The sequence below is a fragment of the Chrysemys picta genome, chromosome 7 (genome assembly GCF_011386835.1).
Source record: "Chrysemys picta bellii isolate R12L10 chromosome 7, ASM1138683v2, whole genome shotgun sequence".
Classification (NCBI taxonomy): Eukaryota; Metazoa; Chordata; order Testudines; family Emydidae; genus Chrysemys; species Chrysemys picta.
This window is the reverse complement of record NC_088797.1, coordinates 60,945,706-60,969,359: the sequence shown is the minus strand read 5'-3', so window position 1 is coordinate 60,969,359 and position 23,654 is coordinate 60,945,706. Positions and strand designations below refer to the sequence as shown.

At 47.7% G+C, this 23,654-nt stretch overlaps 1 protein-coding gene across 8 annotated transcripts in view; it reads left to right on the top strand.

The window, feature by feature from the left end:
- Positions 1–20,035, top strand: part of ARHGAP22 (Rho GTPase activating protein 22) — a 270,307-nt gene extending 250,272 nt beyond the window's left edge. For all 8 annotated transcript variants that reach the window (XM_065551601.1, XM_065551600.1, XM_065551603.1 and 5 more), the window contains 4 exons: positions 4,182–4,255; positions 6,331–6,452; positions 10,933–11,836; positions 19,074–20,035. In XM_065551601.1, the coding sequence (XP_065407673.1) occupies positions 4,182–4,255; positions 6,331–6,452; positions 10,933–11,836; positions 19,074–19,302 (1,329 nt within the window). In that variant the 3' untranslated portion in view covers positions 19,303–20,035. The remainder of the gene's footprint in view (positions 1–4,181; positions 4,256–6,330; positions 6,453–10,932; positions 11,837–19,073) is intronic.
- The last annotated feature ends 3,619 nt before the right edge of the window (positions 20,036–23,654 follow it).

The following is a 23,654-nucleotide window of genomic DNA, read 5'->3' as shown; positions in this document are numbered from 1 at the left end:
TGGGGGAACACTTTGAAACCTTTTAAACAATCATGTGAGTTCAGTCTGAGCTCTCCTGGTAGTATTTTTGGCCTCTCCACTTCCACATGGAAGAGCACTCATGGAATTAATAAGCTAGTAAATAGCTTGGGACATATAAAAAGGGGATTCGGTTTAGTGTTTTGGGGCAAAGATTTGAGTGACTTTGCTGAACCCTGGTTTTCCTAGTCCAAGCTGGAGGCTCCCATGTTAGCCTTAGTCCTGTTTTGCACCTTGGAGAGTCCTGAAACCAGTCCTTGTGAAGCAGTTTCCTGTGGGATTGGTGCAAAACACTGTAGTTTACATTCGTGTCACTCCAGAGGGTTGAGCCAATAATAAAACACACTGCATTGGTAAGTGAAAAAGTACTGGAGCTAACTGGCTCTCATGGGCTATCCCAGCCATCACGCATGCCCAGTGCTATTAGACCATTTCTGCCTAGTGCTCTTAGCATTCACGACGGTGGCTTTCACACTTTCCTGTGGTGGTGGTGCTTTCAGCAGCGGTTGGTCTCAGTGTCAGTGGATGCCAGCTTGTGACAGAATGACGAGTGCTTCTGCAAAGTCTGCAGCAGTAAAGATAGAAGTTTTATCTGGCAAATATCTGCACCGTGATCAGTCCGTGGACGCCATCTTTCTAACCCCATTTTCTCTGTCTACCGGCTTTGGGCCCTGCATCAAACTGACCCTCCAACTGATGAGAGAAGGATCAGGTGCAGCTCCCATTGCAAAGCCCTCTGCTCAGTCCTGTGGGGCCATGGCATGGAGCAATTTACCAATACACAAAGCCAGATTCTGCCCTGACCAATACCTTTGAAGCGAATAGGGTTGCACAGAGTGAAAGCCAGGGAAGAATTTGCCCTGTTAGTTCAATTTCTTGTAAATCAGGCCCATCTCTACAAATATAGTAAAATAACTTGTTTAGAGTCACTTAAAAACTGAGCTGAACTTTCATCCCAAACTACAACTGTACCTGAATCGAACCTTTTCGGAGGTTCAAACATCTATGGCTGGCGTTTTCACAACTGACTAGTGATTTTGGGTGCCACCATTTTTGTCACCACTAAACAGCCCTGATTTTCAGGAAGTGCTAAGCACCTGCTTTCCCTGACCCTTTTAAGGTGTCTCAAGTTGGACTTCCAGATATTAAAGCATCCAACTAGTCACTTTTGGAAATCTTGGCCTTAAATTTTCCTTTTTAATAACTAGATTTCCCCTCCCTTCACATCTTGGAACTTACTGGATTGGGCTGGGAATGGAAGCAGAAAAAGTGAAATGTTACAAGAAGGGTGTTTTTTCTCTTTCTTTGGACTATTCTCTGAAGCTTTTCTGAATTTATCTAATGTTTTCCCCTAACCTGTGAAAAGTAGCCTTTTTTTTTAAGTTTTCCCATCACTACTTAATAATCCATAACTTAGTGTCCTCAAATGGTCTGTCAGCGCAAGAAGGGACTGGATGGCTTGCAGGGTAGGGCAGGCAATGGCCTATAGAACCTTTCACCTTCAGTTCAGTTGCAGCTTGATTTTTGCGATGTGGAGAAGAAAAAGTGAGGTGCAATTCTTCTAACCGTCTGCTGTGTGGGAGTTAAATCTCTCTGAGGAAGTTGCAACGTGTCACAGGCTGCCTCGCCTCACATTTATTGTGAAAATCCAGCTGTCTACCCCAAATCTATGGTTATGAAGAAGGTTATCACAGCTCATTGCATGAGAAATGCGAGAAGTAAAATCACAGAAAATGGAGCAGTTGCCTGTTGTCTGTTTTTAAAACCTGCGTTCCTGCCCAGTCATCAGTTGCACTGTTCATGGCAAACTGGTAGCTAAGCAGGCAAATAAGCTGGTCAAATTGTATTGGTATCTAAGGACAGATTCAAAAGAGTGGTAATCATAAATAACTAAGGCACTGTCCACCACCCATTGAAGTCCATGGGGCAGTTTCCATTGACTTTAATGAGCGCTGACTCGAGCAGTAAAGGTTTAGTGACTTGATCAGTATCTACTGGTGGTTGATGTACAGAATTTTTCAACCTCTTCATTTTGGACAGTATGTGCTTTTTATGCTGGAGGAATCAGTCTGCTCACGTGGTGAACTGCAGAGCATGTAGCTTGTTTCACTTCATAAAACACAAGTGTGTGTCATCGTTGTGTTCCCCCGTCCCCCCCGCCACCGGCCATTTCTCTTTCCCCAACGGAGTGGGGTTTTGTTTTGTTTTTGTTTTGTTTTGTTTTTCCAGAAAATTCCAAGCAGGGTTTTTCAGACTGGGGAACAGCCCAGGCACTCTGCTCAGGGGTAACTCCTGCTGCTTACTATGCAGATGCAGTGGTCACTTTCCAGCAGAACCAGTGAGGTTCTGCTGCACAAACTGAGGCAAGATTGGGCGGGGGGGGGTGTACAAGGTGTGTACAAGGTGTGTATATTCCAAGAGGTGTGGATCCCATCTTCATGGGGGTGCAGTGCGCATTGGCTCATGGGAACCTGGGGGTAGGTTAGGGCAAGCTACAGGAGTGGGGGGTGCCCTACCACTCAGCTTATTTTTTCCCAGTCCCCCACCTTTACTAATAAAGTGACAACATTTGGTCAAGTCCTATAGAAAGGAACTAAACAAGAAGCCCCACACAGCCATTTTTGCAGTCACTGCTCAAAGTAGAACTGCCTGTTAGGCATGAAACTCGATGTCAGGACTCCTGGGTTCTTTTCCTGATTCTACCAGAGTGTTGCCATGGAGAAATCCTGTTGCCTCTTTGTGTCTCAGTTTCCCTGCTTGTAAAATGGGAATAATACTTTCCTACCTCTCCAGGGGCTATCGAGGCTAAATCCATTGTACAGTGCCTTGAGATTCTTGCATGGAAGTGCAAAGGTCATTATCGGCAGGAGTGAGTTCTGCTCCTCTGCAAGACAGGGGTAGTGTAAGTGCTGTGTTACAGATGGGGAAACTGAGGCACCGAGGTGCAGTGCCTTGCCTAAGGCCAGTGGTAGAATTTGTGCTGGTGAAATCGGGAGATGTAGAGAGTAGGATTTGATAGTGTCTGGTGGACTGGGGGGGAGGAGGGTCAGGCGCCAGTGGGTCGCAGAGCTGGGGATCTCGCTCTCAGATCAGTGCCTCCGTAAAATGATGGCGGGAATTGAGTTTGCAAATTCTAGCCCCCCCCCTCAGCTGTGCACATGAAGAGCTATTGGAATTGGAAAAGGTTCAGAAAAGGGCAACAAAAATGATTAGGGGTATGGAACAGCTTCCATATGAGGAGAGATTAATAAGATTGGGACTTTTCAGCTTGGAAAAGAGATGGCTAAGGGGGAGGACATGATAGAGGTCTATAAAATCATGACTGGTATGGAGAAAGTAAATAAGTAAGTGTTATTTACTCCTCATAACACGAGAACTAGGGGTCACCAACTGCAATTAATAGGCAGCAGGTTTAATAAAAACAAAAGGAAGTATTTCTTCACACGATGAACAGTCAACCTGTGGAACTCCTTGCCAGAGGATGCTGTGAAGACCAAGGCTATAACAGGGTTCAAAAAAAAGAACTAGATAAGGTCATGGAGGATAGGTCTAGCCAGGATGGGCAGGGATGCAAAACCATGCTCTGAAGTGTCCCTAGCCTCTGTTTGCCAGAAGCTGGGAATGGGCAACAGGGGATGGATCCCTTGATGATTACCTGTTCTGTTCATTTCCTCTGAAGCACCTGGCATTGGCCACTGTTGGAAGACAGGATACTAGGTTAAATGGACCATTGGTCTGACCCAGTCTGGCTGTTCTTATATTCTTACGAGTTTTGAAGGCAGCATTGTGCAGGTAACATCCCGGGGGTGAGGAGCCATCGCCTGCAGCAAAACAGGTGCAGATCTTTGGAGTCTAGCACATAGGGCTTGCACACATCCAGCTTCTCCTCCAGGGTGGGTGCATTTGGAGGCAGGGTGGAGCTGGTAGAGCTGCAATGTCATTATCTTTTTTCCTCTCCCCCCGAGGTAGAGTGCACCACCCTAGGGGGGTACCAATTTGCTGGGGGTGACAGGGCATGCCCACCCACTGGTTCCATGGAGCACCCAGCTTCAGTGTCGTATGGCATGGGCTTGGCTGAGGGAAGAGGATTTGCCCTTGACTGCAGAGGAACAGGCTGCACCCAGCTCTACATCACTATTCTCATTGTTTGTCTCCTCCCGCAGGGCACCCGAGAGCTGGCTAAACAGGTGAAGACCCTGCCTCAGGCAAACTACAACCTCCTCAAATACATATGCAAGTAAGTGGCATTAATTAGCACCAGGAACTCCAGAGCTGCCAAGTTTTGTTCGGCTTCATGTGACATCCTATGCAAATTATTTAATGAGCCGATTTGCACCATATAACTAAACGCCTGCTTTAAAAATGTGTGTGGTTTCAATGCTCATGCAGCTCTGATAAACAAAGCACTTGGTTTATGTCGAGGACAGGCTGCCCTCACCCACTGCCCTGCCAGCAGGCCTCAGTATTAATCATGTTTGTTATGGTAGTGCCTAGGGACAAACCAAGGCTGGGCCCCCACTGCTCTAGACACTGTGCTAATGCAGAGGAGCAGACAGATCTATGACACTCTGAGTACGGCTCTCAGACCTGAGGAAGAGCTCTGTGCACACTCGGAAGCTTGTCTCTCTCACCAACAGAAAGTGGTCCAATAAAGGATATTGCCTCATCCACCTTGTCTCTCTAAAGTCTAAACAGAGCATCAATTAGTTCTGCCTCCCCCGTACTGTAAGATAGCAAGACTTTTTTGGGGGGGCCATTTCACCTCAATTTTTTCACCCTTTTCCACAAAAATGGATGGTATTTTTTCTCAGATGATTTAAAAACATATGGGGGGGCAGTGAGAATGGCAGTTCTTCTGGGAATGGTTTGCTCCTTTCTGCCATGTTCCTGGATAAGAAACAGCAGGAATTTGCTCAAATTGCCATTGTGAATTCCTGGAGAGACAAGGTGGGTGAGGTAATGTCTTTTATTGGATCAACTTCTGTTGGTGAGAGAGACAAGTTTTTCAAGCTACACAGAGCTCTTCCTCAGGTCTGGGAAAGGTACTCAGACCATGCCTACACTAGAAAATTAAGTTGACCTAACTTAGGTCGGCATACCGCCACCACACTAATTACATCGCTTGTGTGTGGTCTACACTTTCCTCCTTGTGTTGGCAGTGCGCATCCTCACCAGGAGCACTTGTATTGTGTCAGTGCTGTCAGTGTGGGGTGGCTCCTGAAAGCCAATAACAGTTGACATAAGTAATGCAGCATAGATAACACTGTGTCGACCTAGCTACATTGACTCTCCACTGCTCATGGAGATGGAGTTATTAAATTGGCGTAGCTGGACAGGTACAGCGGCGGCTGCGAAATTTAGGTGTAGACACTTTCATAGTTAGGTTGATGTAAGCTGCTTTGTGTCAACCTAAGGCCAGGTCTACATTACAACTTACTTTGGTATAACTGTCGCTCAAGGCTGTGAAAAATCTACGCCCCTGAGCGACATAGTTATATCGACCTTAACCCCTGTGTAGAGCTTCTCCTGCCGACATAACTTCTGGAGTTAATAAGACAACGGCTTAGAGTGTCTTCACCAGAAGCACTACATGCAAGTTTGTAGTGTAGACCTGCCCTAACTCTGTAGTGTACAGCAGCCGAAGTGAGTCACAGCTAGACAGATATGGAGTTAACACACATTGCAACAGCCCATTCAAAGTGAAGTGGTCAGTTAACACTGCTACAGTTGTAGGACAAAGGAAGGTGAGGGGGTTACAGATTATTGTAATGAGCCATAAATCCAGTGTCTTTATAAAATGTATGATTTTTGATGTGTAGCAGAGTTATGAATTGATGTTCCCAAGCTTGTCTTTTGAAGGTGTTGGTTCAGTTTCCCTTGAGGACTGAGAGGTCAGATACCGACTGGTTGCTTTGTGAAAGTATTCGCCTACAGGTGATGTGGTGTATTGTGGATCCTTGTTAAAAAAGGAAAGAACCTCAGTTTTCACGCAGATTAAATGGTCCCATGTCTGCAGCACTAGTGACCGCTGGCCCTTTCCTCTTCCCACGTTCCGGTGGAATTGGAGTTATTATTATTATAGATTTGTTCTGTGGCAGCGTTGAGGAGCCTCAGTTATGGCCCGAGACCCCACTGCGCTAAGTGCTGTATGAACCGATCCAGACAGCTCCTGCTCACAGAGTTTACAGTCTAAGACGAGAGACAACTGGTGGCTACAGGAGCACAAGGAACTAGTGAGATGGAAGGTTTCATGTGCCATTTACTCTTCTCTCTCTCTCGCTGGGTTTTTTTTTTTCTGGGGGGCTCCTGAAGATTCCTCGATGAAGTTCAGTCTCACTCCAGCGTGAACAAGATGAGCGTCCAGAACCTCGCCACGGTGTTCGGCCCAAATATACTGCGGCCCAAAATGGAAGATCCAGTCACCATTATGGAAGGTAGGTTCTCTCGTTATGGAGAGGGGCCATGTTCTGGACCCGCGGGGAAGTCGCTTGTAAAATGCCACTGCCAGAAATGAGATGCATTTGTCATGTACACTGCAGATTATGTCATGGGGGGAGCCATCACTGGCAGCAAGCTGGGCATCCTCTCAGTCAATGCCTGTGCATGGGGCATACCATTTCCCTTAGCACTTGGAATAGCCTCCGGTATCACCTCTGCAATGAGGCGATATGGGAGTATGTGCCCGGGGGTTGGACAGGGTTGGACTCAGCCGACCTGTGCCACTGCTATTTTTAGGCACTAGCTTGAGCAGAGATAGTGCGTTTATGTCCATCTTAGCTGGAAATACACCTCCCAGCTGCAGTGTAGATGTACCCTTCCAAGCGTGGGCTTCCAAAATGCTTGCTGTGCCGAGGACATGTGGGACAAAGGCAAGACCCAGGGCATCAGTTTAAAATCACTGATAGTTTTGGATCAACTTTCCTTTAAAAGTCTTAAATCTTAAACTTTACAAAATCCCTAGAAAAATTCTATTCCTGATGTGTCAGAAACAAATCGGTGTTTGTGGCTTAGCTAGAAATAGAAAAATACCCACAGAGATCTGACTGCGCTGCAGCTGCCTCTTCACTGCATGCTGGGCATCCTTCTTGCAATCTACTGCAGGGATTGCTGAGCTAGGGAGAATGTGGTGGGGGAGTCAGACTTCTCCTCCTCCACATGCTCTGGGCATAGGCTTCCGAGGCATGGCCTCTTCCTAGGGGAGCAGTGTGGCTGGTATCATCTCAACACAGATGGGGCAATATTGACTGTGTGAGAGCCACAGCAACTGATGTCGGTCCAGCCAGTGCAACGATGGCTTGTGCAGACAGGTCTATATTGTGTGTGTGTGTGTGTGTGTGCTCCTGCCCCGCTAGCGGATGTATTCAGAACTACTCAACTGTGTAGCTCCAGTGGTAGAGGCCTGTGTTTTCAGAGCAGGAAGATCTGAGTTTTCTCCCTGTTTCCATGAAACTTTGAGAACAGCACAGTGACTGCTATAAAGTGGCTGCTCGTTTGTTGTAAGTTTTAGCCTTACTGTTCACACCACCCGAATCACACCCCTAATGCAGACCTTGCTGTACAAATGCATAATTGCAAGAATAACATTTTCATTGCCATTTGAACTGAGTGCAGATTTGTCCATTCAAGTGCATGTAAGTGCAGATCTCCTGGGGTGCAGAATACTTTCCCTTTCTCATGACTGGGATCAGGACTAAGGGGAACCAGTCATGTTGGGGAGTTATAAAAATCTGTTGTTTGATGAAGGATGATCCAAGGATTTGTCTGAGAAACCCAGGCACAAAGCACTGGGCAGTGATCATCACTTAAAAAGCAATTCCCCACTTGAATTCTTTCTTGTTCTGTGATGATCTGGTCATTTTTCTTCTGAAGTTGAGCCCCTTCAATTGGGGATGCTGGACATTGGTAGCCAAGAAATGGGGACTTGGGTCAAAGCATTTATAACAACCATCATTTCTGGAATGTCGGGCAATCATAGTGATCCAAACATATTCTGTGGGCCTTTCAGCCTAGTTCAGGGGCAATGTGATATGGTGGTAAATGGCAGTGTTTGTTACTCAGCAGTAAATCAGTGTACATCAGGCCATCTCGGCTGTACCGTGCACCTTTTTACACCTTCCTCTTGGTTGTTTTTGCCACTTCTCCCCTTATGCCTTTCTCAGCATGTAAATTACACCCATCCTCTTACAGAAACCTGTAACGTATACTGTCAGCTACATCATCTCCTCACCCAGACCTCTGCTTTTATTAGACCCCCGAGAGAAATCAGAGAGACTATTCTTCAAAAAAGTACGAGGCTGCATAAAACTAATCAGAAAACAATGAGCTGTATGGCATTGGACGCTCCCTGCTCTGTACAAGTCTCTGTCACGAACATATAACATTCCCCATCTCTGAAGCATGTCTCAGCATCCGAAGCTTGAAATATCCACCTCCTCAAGGGCCAGCAAAGGTCTCGGGCGCTCTCTCTGGCTGCAGTTCTGCTTCAGAGCCGGGGAACAGCCTCCTGCTCCATGGAACTGCAGTACAATCACAGTGGTGCACATCTCAGCAAGACGTGCAACCAATACAGGGGCTGAGCAACAGGGGGCAGTTCTGCTGGCGCCACCCGACGTCTGGCCCCGAGATGCTAATTGCAAAGTGGCTGAAATCTGCTCCTTGCTCTGTTTGGTAACTGACTGGGCTCCAAGAATGTCAGTGGAGCATGTTACGTGCGATGGAATGACATCGGATAAAACAGCCATTCTCATCCTCTGAAAAGGAGCTGCCTTTAGTCTAAGGTCCAAATGAGCTTCCTTGCTTAATTAGCAGGGGACAGTTCTCGGGCCTGTATTACACAGGGGAGTAGACTAGATGACCACAATGGTTCCTTCAGGCCTTAAATCTATGAATGGAGGCCTAAGAGGTTAAGGCTCAGCCAGCTATGGGCCCAGCTTCAGCTGGTGTGTGTGACAAATACCACTGCCTGCTAGTGGCTGGAGGCCATATTACTAGCAGTAACTTTGACACTTACCTTAAAGAGGAATGTTGCTGAGACCTTGTGCTTTGTTTTGAGCTGCACATGTTGGGATTATTCCCCCAGCTCACATGGGTGTATAGCTGTACCCAGCCCCACTCACTGGGGTGCTCTGCCACTCTCTAGTGGTGGCTGGACCACACACAGAGGACGATGAGCCCTTGCTACAGCATCTCCTGCTACAGCATCACCTGCCTCAGCTGACAGACCTAGGTCAGTGAGCTGAGTCCTGTGCTCTTAGAGCCAGAGGGCCCAGGTGGTGATGACCCAGGGCATGCTATGGAGTTCAGCTGCTGATCATAGTGTTTATACTGTATGTGCATTTCCACAGGTTCCTTACTCAGGTGCACTCTTCTCAGAAACTGTCAAATGAACTAATTAGCAACTGACTTGAACCAGAATCCTGGATTCAAATATCTCCAACCTGGAGAAAAGCTGGGATCCCGCTCTAAACTTTGCAGCCTGTGACCATCTTTGGAAAGAAGACATGTCGAGTCCTAAGCAGACAGCATAAGCGATGCTTTATGTTACTGTCCATTGAGGGCAAAAGATCAGTTAGATATAAATAGTGGAAGGGGGAAGGGATTCTGTCTAATATAGCTGCTCTTCAGCTCAAGGAGTAAAGTGGGATCTGGCATTGGCTGCCGTTAGACAAGATACACCATTGCCCTGATCCAGTATAGCCATTCTTATGTTCTGTCTTGTAAAGAGATACAGAGAAATACTCTGAGCCATTCACAATATACATTTAAACATTTTGGTTTCTGTGTTCAAGAAAAGCCCCGTTTTAAAGTTGGGGCCCTGAATCCGTATTTAGGAACCAAATAAGCAGTCCAGTTTTTATAAGTGTTTAGTTCTCCCATCTTCTGTGGACTTCAATAGAAGTTGTAGGATCTCAGCATCTCAAAATATCAGACCTCTTATTGAGATCCTGTAAATATAGTTGTAAGTATATATTTTAAGTGTCCATATTTGAAAATTTTGGCTTTATTCTTTATTGATCTTCAACAAAAAAGATAAACTGTAATTAATGAAATTGCTGTTGATCGTGATTGTCTAATTTATATGGTAGAAAATACTTTTTCACGGGCTTGATGAATGGCGTTTTCTACTAGTTTCTGTTTCACTGCTGAAAAAACAGTTAGAACTCACTTATGGATTGGCCATTTGTTAATTCTCTGACAGTCTGCGTAGAGTATTTTGCTCAACATTGATGAGTTAAAGTAGGGTAACTCAACTTAAGTCAATAGAGTTACACCAAAAATGAATCTACCCCAGTAATTTAAAAATCTTATTTCTATGGCACTTTCCAAACTGATATGTGAACTAGGGGTGACTTTTGTCTATCTTGAAAGCCACTTCCAAGGTTGGGACATCACAGCTATTTAACACTTCAGGACAGGATTGAAGCTTACAACAATTCCATTTGAAACAGAAGTATAGAAACAGATAGTTGGATTGAATGGCGCAGAAAGCGATTTGTTCTGCTTGCATATGGGAATCCACCCATCCACCTAACGAATGTACAGGAAATTACACTGGTGTCAAGCTTTCTCCAGGATTCTTTGCTTAACGGGCGAGGAAGCATGGTGTAGTGGTTAGGGCAGGGGAGAGTGGAGTTAATAATCTGTATTGTGGTAACTGGTCTGGATCAGGGTCTTCTGTGCCTCATTTCCCCCCCCTCTAATAACGGGAACAATGATACTCACTCCCCCTCTGCAGTCCTTGAAGGAAAGGTGGTCAGAGTCCTTGTTATGTATTGCTTATACAGACCCGTTGTGCTTGTGCTCAAGGACATGCCCCTGCCCTGGAGAGCCTGGGGTTTCTTACAGACAGGAAATGAATATCCAAGGCCTTCTCGTTTCTCACATTAAGTTCTTGCCTCCATTCTCTCCCTGCAGGCACGTCGCTGGTCCAGCACTTGATGACAGTGTTGATAAGTGAACACGGACAGATCTTTGCCATTTCGCAGGCCGATGCGGCCGGGGCTCAGCCCGAAGCCCGCTCCGTGCTGCAGCGCAGCATGGTGGAGTGGATCTCCGAGGAAGACGGGGAGGACAGCAGGTCGGAGAAGAGCGTCCCCAGCCCTGCCGACTTGCCTTCTAGCAGTGCCATGGCGCCGGACGCCGTGCCCAGCTCGCTGGCAAAAAACGCCCCTCAGGAGCACAGCAGCAAAGCCACCCAGCCTGCCACCAGCCCCAGCAAGAGGGTGCAGACGTTACCCACCTGGAAGTACTCCTTCCGGCAACAGGGGGCAAGGTCTGTCAGCCCCAAGCTGGGTAGCTCGTCCTTAGACATTCCTAATCTATCCTCCAGCGGGAACTGGCTGATGAATGGACTGTACTCTCTCCGAGGCCACCGCCGGACGTCCTCTGGGGAGCGGGTGAAAGACTCAGGTTCATCCCAAAGACTCTCCACCTACGACAACGTCCCCTCCTCCAGCCTCTCCCTGAGTGCACACAGCATCGCCAGCACCGCCTGGTCCACCTCGTCCTGTGAGATCTCGGTCGTTGATTCTGTCAGCAGCTGCCCGGCTTGCCGGGCCAGTGACTCCTCTGCTTTAAGCTCCCTCAGAACGGAATGGGCAACTCAGGGCTCGCTGTCGCAGAGCGAGGTCAAGACTGTGGATCTGGAGAACAGCATGGAGAGGTTCGAAATGTGCATCAGCAGCTGCAGCGAGCAGAGTGACCTGGCGGCTGCTTCCAAAGACTCGGCCAGATGCTCCAGGGCTCTGCAGAGCCTGGTTTCAGAGCTAAAGACAGGACTGAGCAAACAGAGGACTGAGTATGAGTCTAGTATCAAAAGGTAACACGACTGTCAGCTGTGCCGGGGATCTCTCACTGCAGCATTGTCCTTGTCTGAGTGTTGCAATCCTGCTCCAAACAGGGAATAGACCCAGCTCTGTCGCAGTGGGCCTGAGCTGCAATGTGGGGATTGAGGTTGGCTTAGGAGAAGGGGCTGTGTAGTTTAGATACAGATCTGGATCTGATCTCCCCCAAAGCTCAGTGGTGGCTGGTTCCAGCTTTGCTCCCATCTCTAATTTCCTACAACTAGCCACAGCTGAAAAATGAGATTTCCATCCAGTGGGAAATTCCAGTGTTTTGTCATTTTCAGTGGACATTGGAGGGATTTTAGTTCAGTCTGTTGACCTCATGGGAGATGTAGTCCAGCTGGAGAGCCCAGCCCACAGCAGGGGAAAGAGGGCATGAGGCACCTGAACTACTACTCCCATGAGGCACTGTGACAGCTCACCCTGATGCAAAGACTGTCAGCCCAGCCTGAAACAAAAGGTTTGGTTAAGATTTTACCAGTGGAAAATTCCACCAAAATCCATCTTTTCTTGGGGGGTGGGGGATGTGATTTTTGACAGAGCCCCATTTGCCGACGGGAATGTGTTGCAATTTTTAGACCAGCCCTACTTACAACTTAGTTCTTGTACTTTCAAAGCTTAGACATTCTGTGCTGGGTCTCCTCTTTGAGCAAACACACCCATGAGTGCCCCGTCCCTGTGCCCGTGAACAGGTCTTTGGGAGCTCAAACAAGGTACCCAGGTGCTTGGTCACCTGGTCTTTGCAGGCAGATGTGGGAGTGGGCAAAACCTGAGCAAATTCACATGCTGGTTTGAAAACGTAGCCCTCATTTAGAGCCCAGTTCTGCAGGCATTGCACATACAAACCTCCTGCAGCCTCGAGGAGAGAGTCTCTCAGGACCCACAAATGTAGGGGCTGCAGGATCAGAAGGGTGTTTTAAAATTTGTGTGTGTGTTATAGGGATATTTGCAGGTAAACACACAGGTAAGCATGCATGTGAAATACATCGGGGAGTTTACAAGACTTGAATGTGCTGTTGCATACAAGAGACACAGGCTGATGGATGGTGCAGTATTGTTCTATACACCTAGCTCTTATGTAGCACATTCGTCAGTAGAGCTCAGAGCACTTTACAACGGAGATAAGCATCATTATCTTGGTTTTACAGATGGGGAAACTGAGGCACAGAGCAGTGCAGTGACTTACCTAAGGTCACCCAGCAGGCCCTGCTGAACCACAGCTATATGTTCAGGTGTCTGGTGTTAGACACTGGTAGGTCCAGAAATAGTTGGCGTTGCATTTTTGTAAACGGTAGGGCCCTGGGTGTTTGAGAAGTATAAAGTAACACAGTACGGTATTTTATTCACTGTGCTATTATGTATATGGTGGGTAGGAGCCCCAGTCATGGGCCAGGAGCCCCCATTGTGCTCGGGGCTGTTCACACACACAACACACGGATTGAAATTGGTCTAGATACGGTGCAGTGTTAAGTCAAGGTGTTTGTTGTTTTTCATTGTTTCTTGTGTGTTACAAGTAGCTCACTGGCTCCACCAGTCTCTCTTAGGGCCGTCTAGTCTGAATTGGGATCTTCCCATAGTGCCCCTTTCTCGTATCTGTTTAGCCCACTGACCGCGTTGGGATTTCTCTATAAGACGGGATGGCAGTCATTTACGTCGCTGCTGCTTTAATGTTCAGAATAAATATCTGTCTTCCTCGTTAATAAGTTGGGGGGAGGGTTTTGAGAACATAATAAGGTGGGTGTTTTCTGCAAGCAAATGGCAAAGGCCTTCCACTGGCTTTCAGAGACACAGGGTCAAACTGTCTGAATCTGTGCCCCAGAATGTGCTGCCTGGCAACCACTTGCCCCCAGCAGCTCAGGACAAGTCTGAGAGTGGTTGAAGTTGTTTTGTGGGAGAGGGTTGGGGTATGGAAGTGGGTTGGGAGTTCTTCCCAGTGGGATTCCTTCGGTGGTGGTGAGGTGGGGTGTGTGTACACACACATTGGGAGGTATTTGCTCAGATGTTCCCTTCACTGGAAATCTGGCTTTGCTCTTTTCTTTTATGCATTGTGATTTAGCCATTCAGAGATGCACAGAAAAATGGTAATTTCTTCTTTAGTGCGGCCTGCTTTCCTCAGCCACCAGGTCCCTTACAGATTGGGACCCGGGTTACTAGGACTCTGCCCATGCTGGTTTCCAAGCTGGAGCGTTTTATAATCATCCCATCTTTGAAGAGGGTTTTCCTTTCAAAACCAAGCAGGCTGCACACAGCTCACATCCCAATCCAAGGGACTCGTGCACATGTGACTGAGATGAAGTTGGCCCCAGGTATGTGGGAGGAACAAAATCTAACTCTTCCACATGTCCCCTCTGCAAAACATCTGGGTGGATACCCGGTGAGGTGGGAAAAATGGGGGGTTGCCTGGGAATGGGGGAAAACAGCCACCCAGAGCAGCACATTCCCCCACTGCAGAGACCAAAGTTCAGGTAAAGGTAGAGGAGTGAATGCTACCTCAGGCAGTGCTAACTCACCTTGCACAACTCCCCTGGGAAAGGGCTGAGCTGACTTCACTCTTCAGTGCTGCATGTGGCGTCAAAGCACTGTCTGCCAGTCTACACTGAGTGCTGGCCTTGTTGCCTGGGTCTGGGGGTGACTGAGTGCCCCCCCCCCATTCTGAGTGCATCTGCAACCATTTGCATGGCTGGGTGCCCATTTCTGCAGGGGCAGTGGCTCATGCTTGCAGAAGTGGGCATGCAGCCTGGCCAAATTAGATGAATTTTGGCTCCTTGCTTTATTTATTCAGGAAAAAGTGATGGATTAAATCCATTTGTCTAAAAACCTCTTTCCTGGCTGGTGGTTGTGGATCTGTGGCTGTGCTTGTGTGGTTTTCAGCGCTCCATCTCAGGAGCCAGCTATGTTTTAATGAAGGACTCTGCGCTTTTATTTTGTGGGGCAAAGAGAAGCTGAGAGTGTGTGAACTCACTGCCTGGGGCAGAGGCGGGGGCAGGGGCAGGAGTCCCTGTTGATGGAAGGGCTGCTATTTGCCTGGTTTCTCTCTGTCTCTCTCAGTCAGAAGGAGGCAGGTTTTATAGCTGCCCTGTGAGCAATCTGTTCCAGAGCAATTTGCGGGTATTATAATGCTCAGGCTCCCTCTGTTAGAATGCCAGGTGGTAAAAGGACAGCTACAGACTGGACTGCATAGCAGCAGCTCCAGGAAAGAGTCTTTCCTAATGGAAACATCCTGCAGAATGTAATAGGGATGAAAGCTATAGGGCTGCATATAAATGTAATAGAGTAATTTCTGTAAACCCCTCAGAACCTATAGAATTTCGGTGGAGAATGAGACTCTTAGCGCAGGCTGTTCAGCTGTCTTATAGAATCGCATGGGCTGGCGGGGGGAGGCGTTAATTGGCAAGTCAGTTCTATAGGATGGTTAAAAATTCTGTACTAAGGTTTTAGTTTTCTTCTAAATTCTCCAAGGCTTTTCCAAAGCAGATGCTGGATTTTCTTCCCTAGCCAATCTGCTGGGTGTAGGAGAACTGCCTTGGTTTGGAGCATTATTTGTTTCAAGACATAGGTGCATATTTCCAGTTATAACTGTAGGACCCTCCAGCGGGCCAGCACTCAATCAGTTCAGCAAGTGAGGGATTGGCCTGCAAGATTTCCTTGGCATTGGGGCCATCCAGGACCGGCGCAACCCATTAGGCGACCTAGGTGGTCGCCTAGGGCGCTACAATTTGGGGGGCGGTGACCGCGGCGGTATTTCGGTGGCGGGACCTTCCGCTGCCTCTGTGAGGGGTGGAATTTCGGGGCGGGCCCTTCCGCCACCTAGGGTGGCAGAAAAGCTGGCGGCGTTCTGTGGCCATCTGGGTAGGGAACAGAAAGGGTGCCAGTGGTTGGCCATCATCTGGCTGTGGAGGAAGACTAGTGTCCTGGCCAACTCTTAGGTCTGTCCTTTATTTTTGATGGGAGGTGCTGGTAGCAAGACTGTGATCCTTAGCTGGAGGTGATGGAATTGCTTTGAAATAGCTTTGTTTCTTTGCATAGAAGAGCATTCAAAAGATACTTGTGAGCAAATGTTCATCCAACCCAAGGAGACTTGGCTGGAGTTGAACTCACACATGAAGCTACGAAGAAGACTCATAAGGAGACCTGGGTTGCAGTCTACTAGGTAGATGACTGATAGGCCACTGTGTTCCCAGACACAAACGTGGTGGAGATGGAGTTAAGGCTCAGAGAATGTGGTGATAACTTAGGGGTCAAAAACATCATAGGGCTGTTGTTGTGCCAGACTGACAGTATCCTATATATCCTGGACAAACCGTTTGGAATTCAGGTAAGCTTTATTGATTTGGATTGGGTGCCTTGGTGTTGAAAATGCCCTTGTTCGTGGTGGTAGTGGTGGATTGTATGTAATTTTTCTAGGGACATGACTAATGTAAATGTTTGTCCCAGAAAGTCCTTTGACGGTCCTATGTATGTAAAGTGGGTTTCTTAGGAAAGGGGGGGGGGTGAGGGCCATGCAAATAACCCACTTGGACTCTACCCTTCTGAAGCTGGGCTCAAAAAGAAAACCCATTTGATACTAATCACCTGCTCCTGGAAACTCCACATCAGAGTCCCTGGACTGTGTAAAGGGTGGACTACACTTGTTCTGAGCAGAAGCTGTGATGAACTTGTGACCACAAAGGAAACCCTGAGGATGAAAGTTGAAAGACTGCTCCTGCCAGAGCCCCCGATAGGGTCGTAGTGGGGAGTTCTCTGGTAACCTTATTAGCATGCGTGTAGGTTCTTCTATTGCTTTTAATATTCTTTCTCTGTAGTGCTTTTATTTTAAGAATAAAATAGGCTTGCACAGGAAGAACTGTGTGGTACCCTTGAAGTATTAACAATCCCTGTTATCAATCTCTGAAGAGAAAGAAAACAGATGTGCTTGGGCAGCCTGTCTCTGCAGCCTGGAAGTACCTCAGTGAGCAGGGAGCGAGATGCAGGTCTCCCCCTCACAGAGGTGACAACTGGGGAGCCGGAAGCATGAGAGTGGGTGCCGTATTGCAGCACTGAGGGGAAATACAGGTGCAGGTACCCTGAATGGTGACAGTTATAATGATCCCAAAACCAAGCATTGTGCTTGCCTGACCCTAATGAGGCACAGGGTTTAGATTCACAAGGTTCTGAGTTCCAGTCCTGTCTGGGCTGTTGGTTCATGGTGTAGCCTTAGATAAGTCCCTATGGTTTTGTCTCAGAACTCTTCTGTTACAGAAGGGAAAACTATTTCCCACCTGAGCTACAGGTGCTGTGAAGAGAAGTTCATTGATGTTGGCGAAGCACTGCTCTACTCTAGTGCCAGATAACCTAGAAACACCACTGAGGAAAGTATTTAGTTTGTGTTCTGAGCAAGATGTGGATGGTGTAGTGTGATTGATGAATGGAGCCATGTTAAATAATGAGGATAAAAAATATATATATCTACTCCATTTGCAGAGCCAGGGCCATCCTGTGCACTGAATGAGGCAGGCGTGCTGTAGGAAAAAAATAATCGGTGGTCATGTAATTAAAGATTGGATAAGCGCAAGGGGGCTGAATTAAAGCTATATAGACCAGGGGTCTCAAACACGCAGCCCGCGGGGCTCTTGCGGGTGGCCCTGCATTGCCTCCTTCTAGGCACCGCCCCCCGCAGCCAATGGGAGCTTCGTGGGAGGTACCTGGAGGAGCGGCAAGAGCAGCACACACACGGAACCCTGAGCCCCCTCCCCCTCCTCCAGGGGCTGCAGGGACAGGGTTCCAGCTGTTTCCTGGAATGGAGCGGCCTGGGGCCGGGGGCCAGGGCAGGCAGGCAGGGAGCCTGCCCTGGCCCCGGTGCGCGCCGCTGCCACCCCGGAGCCGCTCTAGGTAAGCGGCGCTGGGCTGGAGCTTGCACCCTGAACCCCTCCTGCACCCCAACCCCCTGCCACATCCTGCACCCCAACCCCCTGCCCTGAGCCTCCTGTCATATCCCACACCCCTCCTGCACCCCACACACCAACTCCCTGCCCTGAGCCCCCTGCACACCTCCTGCACCTCAACAGCCTGCCCTGAGCCCCCGCTGCACCCTGCACCCCCTGGGGCCAGCGTTGGGGTGGGGACTTTGGGGAAGAGGTTGGAATGGGGCAGGGAAGGGGTGGGAAGAGGTGGGGCAGGGGCGGGGCCTAATGGAGGGGGTGGGGCAGGGGTGGGGCCTAATGGAAGGGGTGGAGTGGGGGCAGGGTCAGAGGCAGCGAGGGATGGTGTCAGTGATGCGGCTCTCGGGTCAATGCACTAGTCCTCATGTGGTCCTCGTGGTCATTTTGAGTTTGAGACCCCAGATCTAGCCCTTTTGAGTGCTTGACTTTGCAACATCAATGTTCTTCTGATGTAGGTTTTTTTAAAAATGTAACTTCCTAGAGTTATTTTTGCCTTTAAAAAATAAAAATTTATTATGCACAACTGCAACAACTCTCCCCATCAACGAGATTTAAACTCCAGCATTAAAGCATATGTTTCACCCACTGGAGCAATACTCAGACCTACTTTGGTCAGAAGCACCAGGATTTTATCTCAGATGAACCTGTCACCAGAGGGAGATGCATAACGCCCTATGCTATGCACAAGTCAGCAGTGGGTGACCTGTGCATGAGCTGGCCCATGTTAGAGACAGTCATGCTGCCTCTCATGCAGAAGCATGCTCTAATTGAACGGGATTTGGGCTCCATTCCCATCAGTGGGTAGAGTGCTATGAGTCTTTGCTTAATAAGGGTTCTGAAGGGCATAGACTTAATAATGCCAGTTAGTAGAAGTGAGTCTAGAACTCCTGGTTTCCAATGCAGGTTACATTCCTCTAAGTTAAAGGGTATCTTGACAAAGAAAAGCAATGGCATGAAGAAAGAGGAGAGTTGCTTAAATTAATTTTAACTCTAACTAGTGAATGGATTGATTTGTAAATTCTCAGAAGGTCAATTGTCTGCCCACAAAGCCAGTGCTGCAAGTTTGGGGAGAACACGCTATCTTTTTTATACCTAAAAGAGAGGTTGAACCATTGATCAACATACAAAACTCAACTCAACGTTACCTCCCGAGTTAATAGTTGGTACCTCCATAACAAACCCCACTTTTGATGGTTTGTTCTGGCTGTCATATGGCAAACTTGTATATTTCATGGCAATCAGTGTAGCAGTTGTCAAGAGACTAAAATGCTCTTTGTTTTCTCTTGGCTTTAAGAATTGAAGAAACAAGCGCTGAACTGAGAAAACGAGTGACAAGATTAGAAGAGGAGTTGGACCAGGAGCGAAAGAAATACACTATGCTGGAGATCAAACTGAGGAATTCAGAGCGTGCACGTGAAGATGCTGAAAAGAGAAACCAGCTCCTGCAGACAGAAATGGAAGAGTTTTTTTTGACATTAGGAAATTTGACTGTTGCAAGCCGGGGAGCTAAAGTGCCGAAGTAAAGGAAGCAGAAGTACACCATCAACCGTGTTTTTTAATTCCAGCACAAGTCATTTTGTTCTGGGTTACTCATGCATCATGAGTAATTTTGCAGAGAGTCCCTGCTCTTAAGGATTTTTGCTATGTTGTTTTGTTTACATATGCTCTAGTATTTGGGCTATCAGGGAAACTGACCGCTAAAGGCAATGCTTGAAACTGTAGACCCTAGATTGCAAATGGCTGGGCCTCTCTTTCCTAATGTCAAAGGGACAACTCTGTGACTGCAGTCATGTCACTGTCTTTGGCTTTACTGTGCCACCCTTTGCTGGTCCAGGGACAACAGTAATGCTCCCACCACTGCTGCCATGGCCTAAGCGAGCTGCAGGCAGGCTGGAGCGGAAGGAGCCCGCCAGTTCCTGTGGAGGAGACGATACTGCTAGTTTAGCTCATGTGATGAATCAAGTTGAACTTGGTGGGTTTTCCATTCTTCATGAAATTTGTTTAAAAATCTGCTTGGTGAAAGTTCTTATTCCTGTTCTTTGTATTATTTTATGAAGGTGTTTTGCAAAACTAGCCGACAAGCACTTTGAAGGCATTTGAAAGTCTGACACTTCATTAGTCACCCGATTTCTAATCCCCCCCATCCCTGCCGTGCCCAAACGATGACTCTAAATATTATTTGCACCAAATGTGACTTAATAAATATGTGATTAATAAATACCTTGGAGGGGCAACCCCCCCGGAGCTTGAACTAAACACATCTGGCCACAAGCATCCTCTGTAGCCAGGCTTTTCTCTCTTCTTTGTTCTGAAATAATGACTTTACCAATTTGCAGCAATGGAGCTCAACATGGGGAGATGAGAGAGATTTCTAACCTCCTTGCTGCTCTGTTTTAAATGACTAAGCCCCTGTTAGTTAAAGGCCACCGCATGGAAACTACCAGAGCAGTTACAGCAGTAGAATAGTTTTGAATGTAGGCCTAAAGGTACCTGACTGACACACTAGTACTTGAAAGCTTCTATTCTCTCAACAGCTCTAATATGAGAGAGAAAGATTCTGTTCCTTGCCAATTTACCCCAGTTCTCATCTGGGGAACACCACTCTCAGAGCTAGAGGTGACAAATCTATTCAGTCCTGGGTGTGTCTGTAGCACTCAACAAGGAGGTTATCAGACACACACACCCCTCTGCTAAGACATGGAGAAAGGTCACTAGCACCAGCTTTCAACCGATACTGAGAGGGGCTCAACTGCCCCATAGTGCAACGCTGTGTGTCCTGACCCCAAAACCATGTGCAGCCTGCACCTTAGCACTGACTTCACCTGCTATGTCATGAGCCCCCCTTGGCTGGGTGCAACCTGCACCATTCTTCACTCCGTTCTGCCCCACAGTTTCAGCAGCCCGCATGGGAGAAATTGGCAGCATAGGAGGCTAAAAGGAGGGGGGGACAGCACCACTAGCCCCCATGAGGGCTGGGTGAGCTGGCCCAAGGGATGCTTTGGGCTAGAGTTACAGTGCTGGGGCTGCTGGAGGATTTTCAGGGCTGCCTAGGGTCTATCACGCTCTTGAGTTTCCTCTCCCTAACAGGCTGTTCACAGTCTTGATGGATTACATTTAGCTGTCCCTGTGCCATCCCAATCTTCCCCACTGTAACCAGCAAAGGCAGGCTCTTCTCCAGTAGCTAAGCCATGCTGCTTTGTTTCCTTTAGGTTCATGTGCACCTACATGCACATCCATCCCATCAGTCCCCTTTCTTCCCACAGTGACGAATGTGTGGCACATGAGCTAAGCGAAGTGAAACCCACTTCTCTGCAAAACACTCAAACCTTGCTAGACTCTGGCAGGAGGGCAGGTTCTCTTACCACGGTGGGTACTTTAAAACAGTGACTCTCAACCTGTCCAGCCTACTGTACCCCTTTCAGGAGTCTGATTTGTCTTGCGTACCCCCAAGTTTCACCTCATTTAAAAACTACCTGCTTACAAAATCAGACATAAAAATACAAAAAAGTGTCACAGCACACTGTTATTGGGAAAGCGCTGACTTTCTCATTCATCATAGAATTATAAAATAAATCAAGTGGAATGTACATACCGTACTTCCATTTCTATGTATAGTATATAGAGCAGTATAAACAAGTCATTACGTTTGTGACATTTTCGTTTCTACTGACTTTGCTAGTGCTTTTTATGGATAGAGCCCTGCAAATCTGCAGCTATCTGCTTTATAGCTGCAGACCAGATACAATTTTGTATCCACTCAGGGCTCTATTTATGTAGCCTATTGTAAAACTAGGCAAATATGTAGATGAGTTTAATGTATCCCCTGGAAGACCTCTGCGTACCCCTAGTTGAGAACTGCTGCTTCAAAACATGGCTCAGTGTGAAATGGCTGAAGTAAACAGTCACACACACCCCTCCCCTGCCAGCACTGGCCTTTTCACACCCAGCCACTGCCCTAGCGCAGTGCTAGAACGCCTTGTCAGCTTGTTCCTGGGAGTAGCCTGCCATCTGCAGGGCCTTGGCAATTGTTTCATCTGAGTCCATTCAAGCCAACTGACACACACCCAGGGGAATAAGGATCCACTTTTAAAAAAGTCAATGTATAAGTAACATTTGAAGTGGCTGCTTGGTCATTTCAGACCACTTTTCCTACAACACCATCATAAAACCAAGCCCTACTGTGACTAGACAGCAAGGGCAGGAGAGATACATATTATACCAGCATCTCCAGCGACACTCAAGGAGACCTCTCCATTGCATCTGCCCAGCTCACGGGATCAGTAATGTGAGCTGGAGATTTTCGTCTCTATGGCACTTGATCCACAGACATAGCAACCAAATTGTCTAGTTACATCTATGGCCCCCATCACTGCAGTAACTTGGCACTGCCCTGTTCTTCATGTATTTATCCTCACACTGCTCTGATGGAGAACTGATGCACAGAGAGGCTAAGTGACTTGTCCAGGGTCACACAGGAAGGCTATGGCAGAGCAGGGAATTGAAGCTCTCTCCCCCAAATCCTGCATGAACCACCCAGCCATCCAGTCTCCCTCCATTATGCTTTGGCACCTGCTTAGCAGCCTCTGTTGCATAAGTGAAACCACCACTTCATGTAAGTCAGACTGGGCTGACAAGGCAATTCAGGGAGCCAATACTGTCCCCGGCTGGCTACCTTGTGCATAAACTTCTGTTTAATACATACTATCCAGTTCCTATACAGCACTTTAGATTGGTAAAGATACTGCTAGCCCTTATGGTTGCACAGGACACGTTCAGTTCAGTCTGACGGTTAGCCACTGCAGCAGCGTCTGTCAGAGGCTGCAGGCCATTTGAAATGCTAGCAGGGTGAGCTGATCAGTGGGTGTTAACACTGAAGCTTAACAATGACAATTTCAATGTTAGCATTCACGGCTGATCAAAGCACGCAAGAAAGAGGAGGGGCATTTTTTGTGTGCATTTCTATGCCATTTAACAGCTGTGGTGTTGCACCTAGGGAGGTACTACCACTTCCTTGCTCTTTCCCCCCACGCATTCCTCTGCGCCTACTGGAGCCAAGACCCTACCACAAAAAGAAACAGCTACAGTCTGCAGGAGCATGGGGAAGATTAGCTCCTACTGAGGTTTGCATGAGGCTGCTGTTCTAGGCTTTCATGCTCCAGGGACATTAAGGAGGCAGCCTGATTTATTCAATTTTTTGGGTTATCCATACATGGCAGAAGAGCCAACAGCTCTGTTTATTTCATCCTGACGGCTGCAGCAGCTTCATGAAGATTTTTGCCCCTTGTCCCCTTGTCATCAAGACTCTTTCATGCAGGTGATGATCCTGTGTTAGGACAACCCCCAAAGAATTATCTGGCTTTGGCCCAGCGGTGAGTGGAGCCTATTCCACAAGGGACAGACTCATTATTACAATACTCCAAAAGATGCAGGCCTGCCCTTGCAATGGAGTGCGCCCTCCCCCAGCTTTGCTTAACCACCATCCCATGCACAAAAACTCCCTTCCACCCCCACCTAACAGGTGCCAACTGCACAAAGGCAACAATGGGGGAGGGGAAGAGAGGCAGGAAATGAAATTAACAATGAAGCAAATACAAGAATCTACAGGAGGTAACAAAGCCAAGTGGCTGCAACTCAGGAAGGAGGAATGTTTCTTGGGTCCCAGGGCTGAATGGAGACAGCCAGTGGCAGAACGGCTTTATTCAGTTCTTTGCCTGTGATGTTTCTAGTGTGTGAAGCAGGGTCATTAGAACACTGATAGCCACTCCTAGAATTAATGACATTTTAAACGTGTTTAATACTTTGAAGAATTATGATCCTCCCCTAAAAAGCAAGGCTCACTGTTCATGCAAGAATCTATCCCCTATCTTTATAGCAG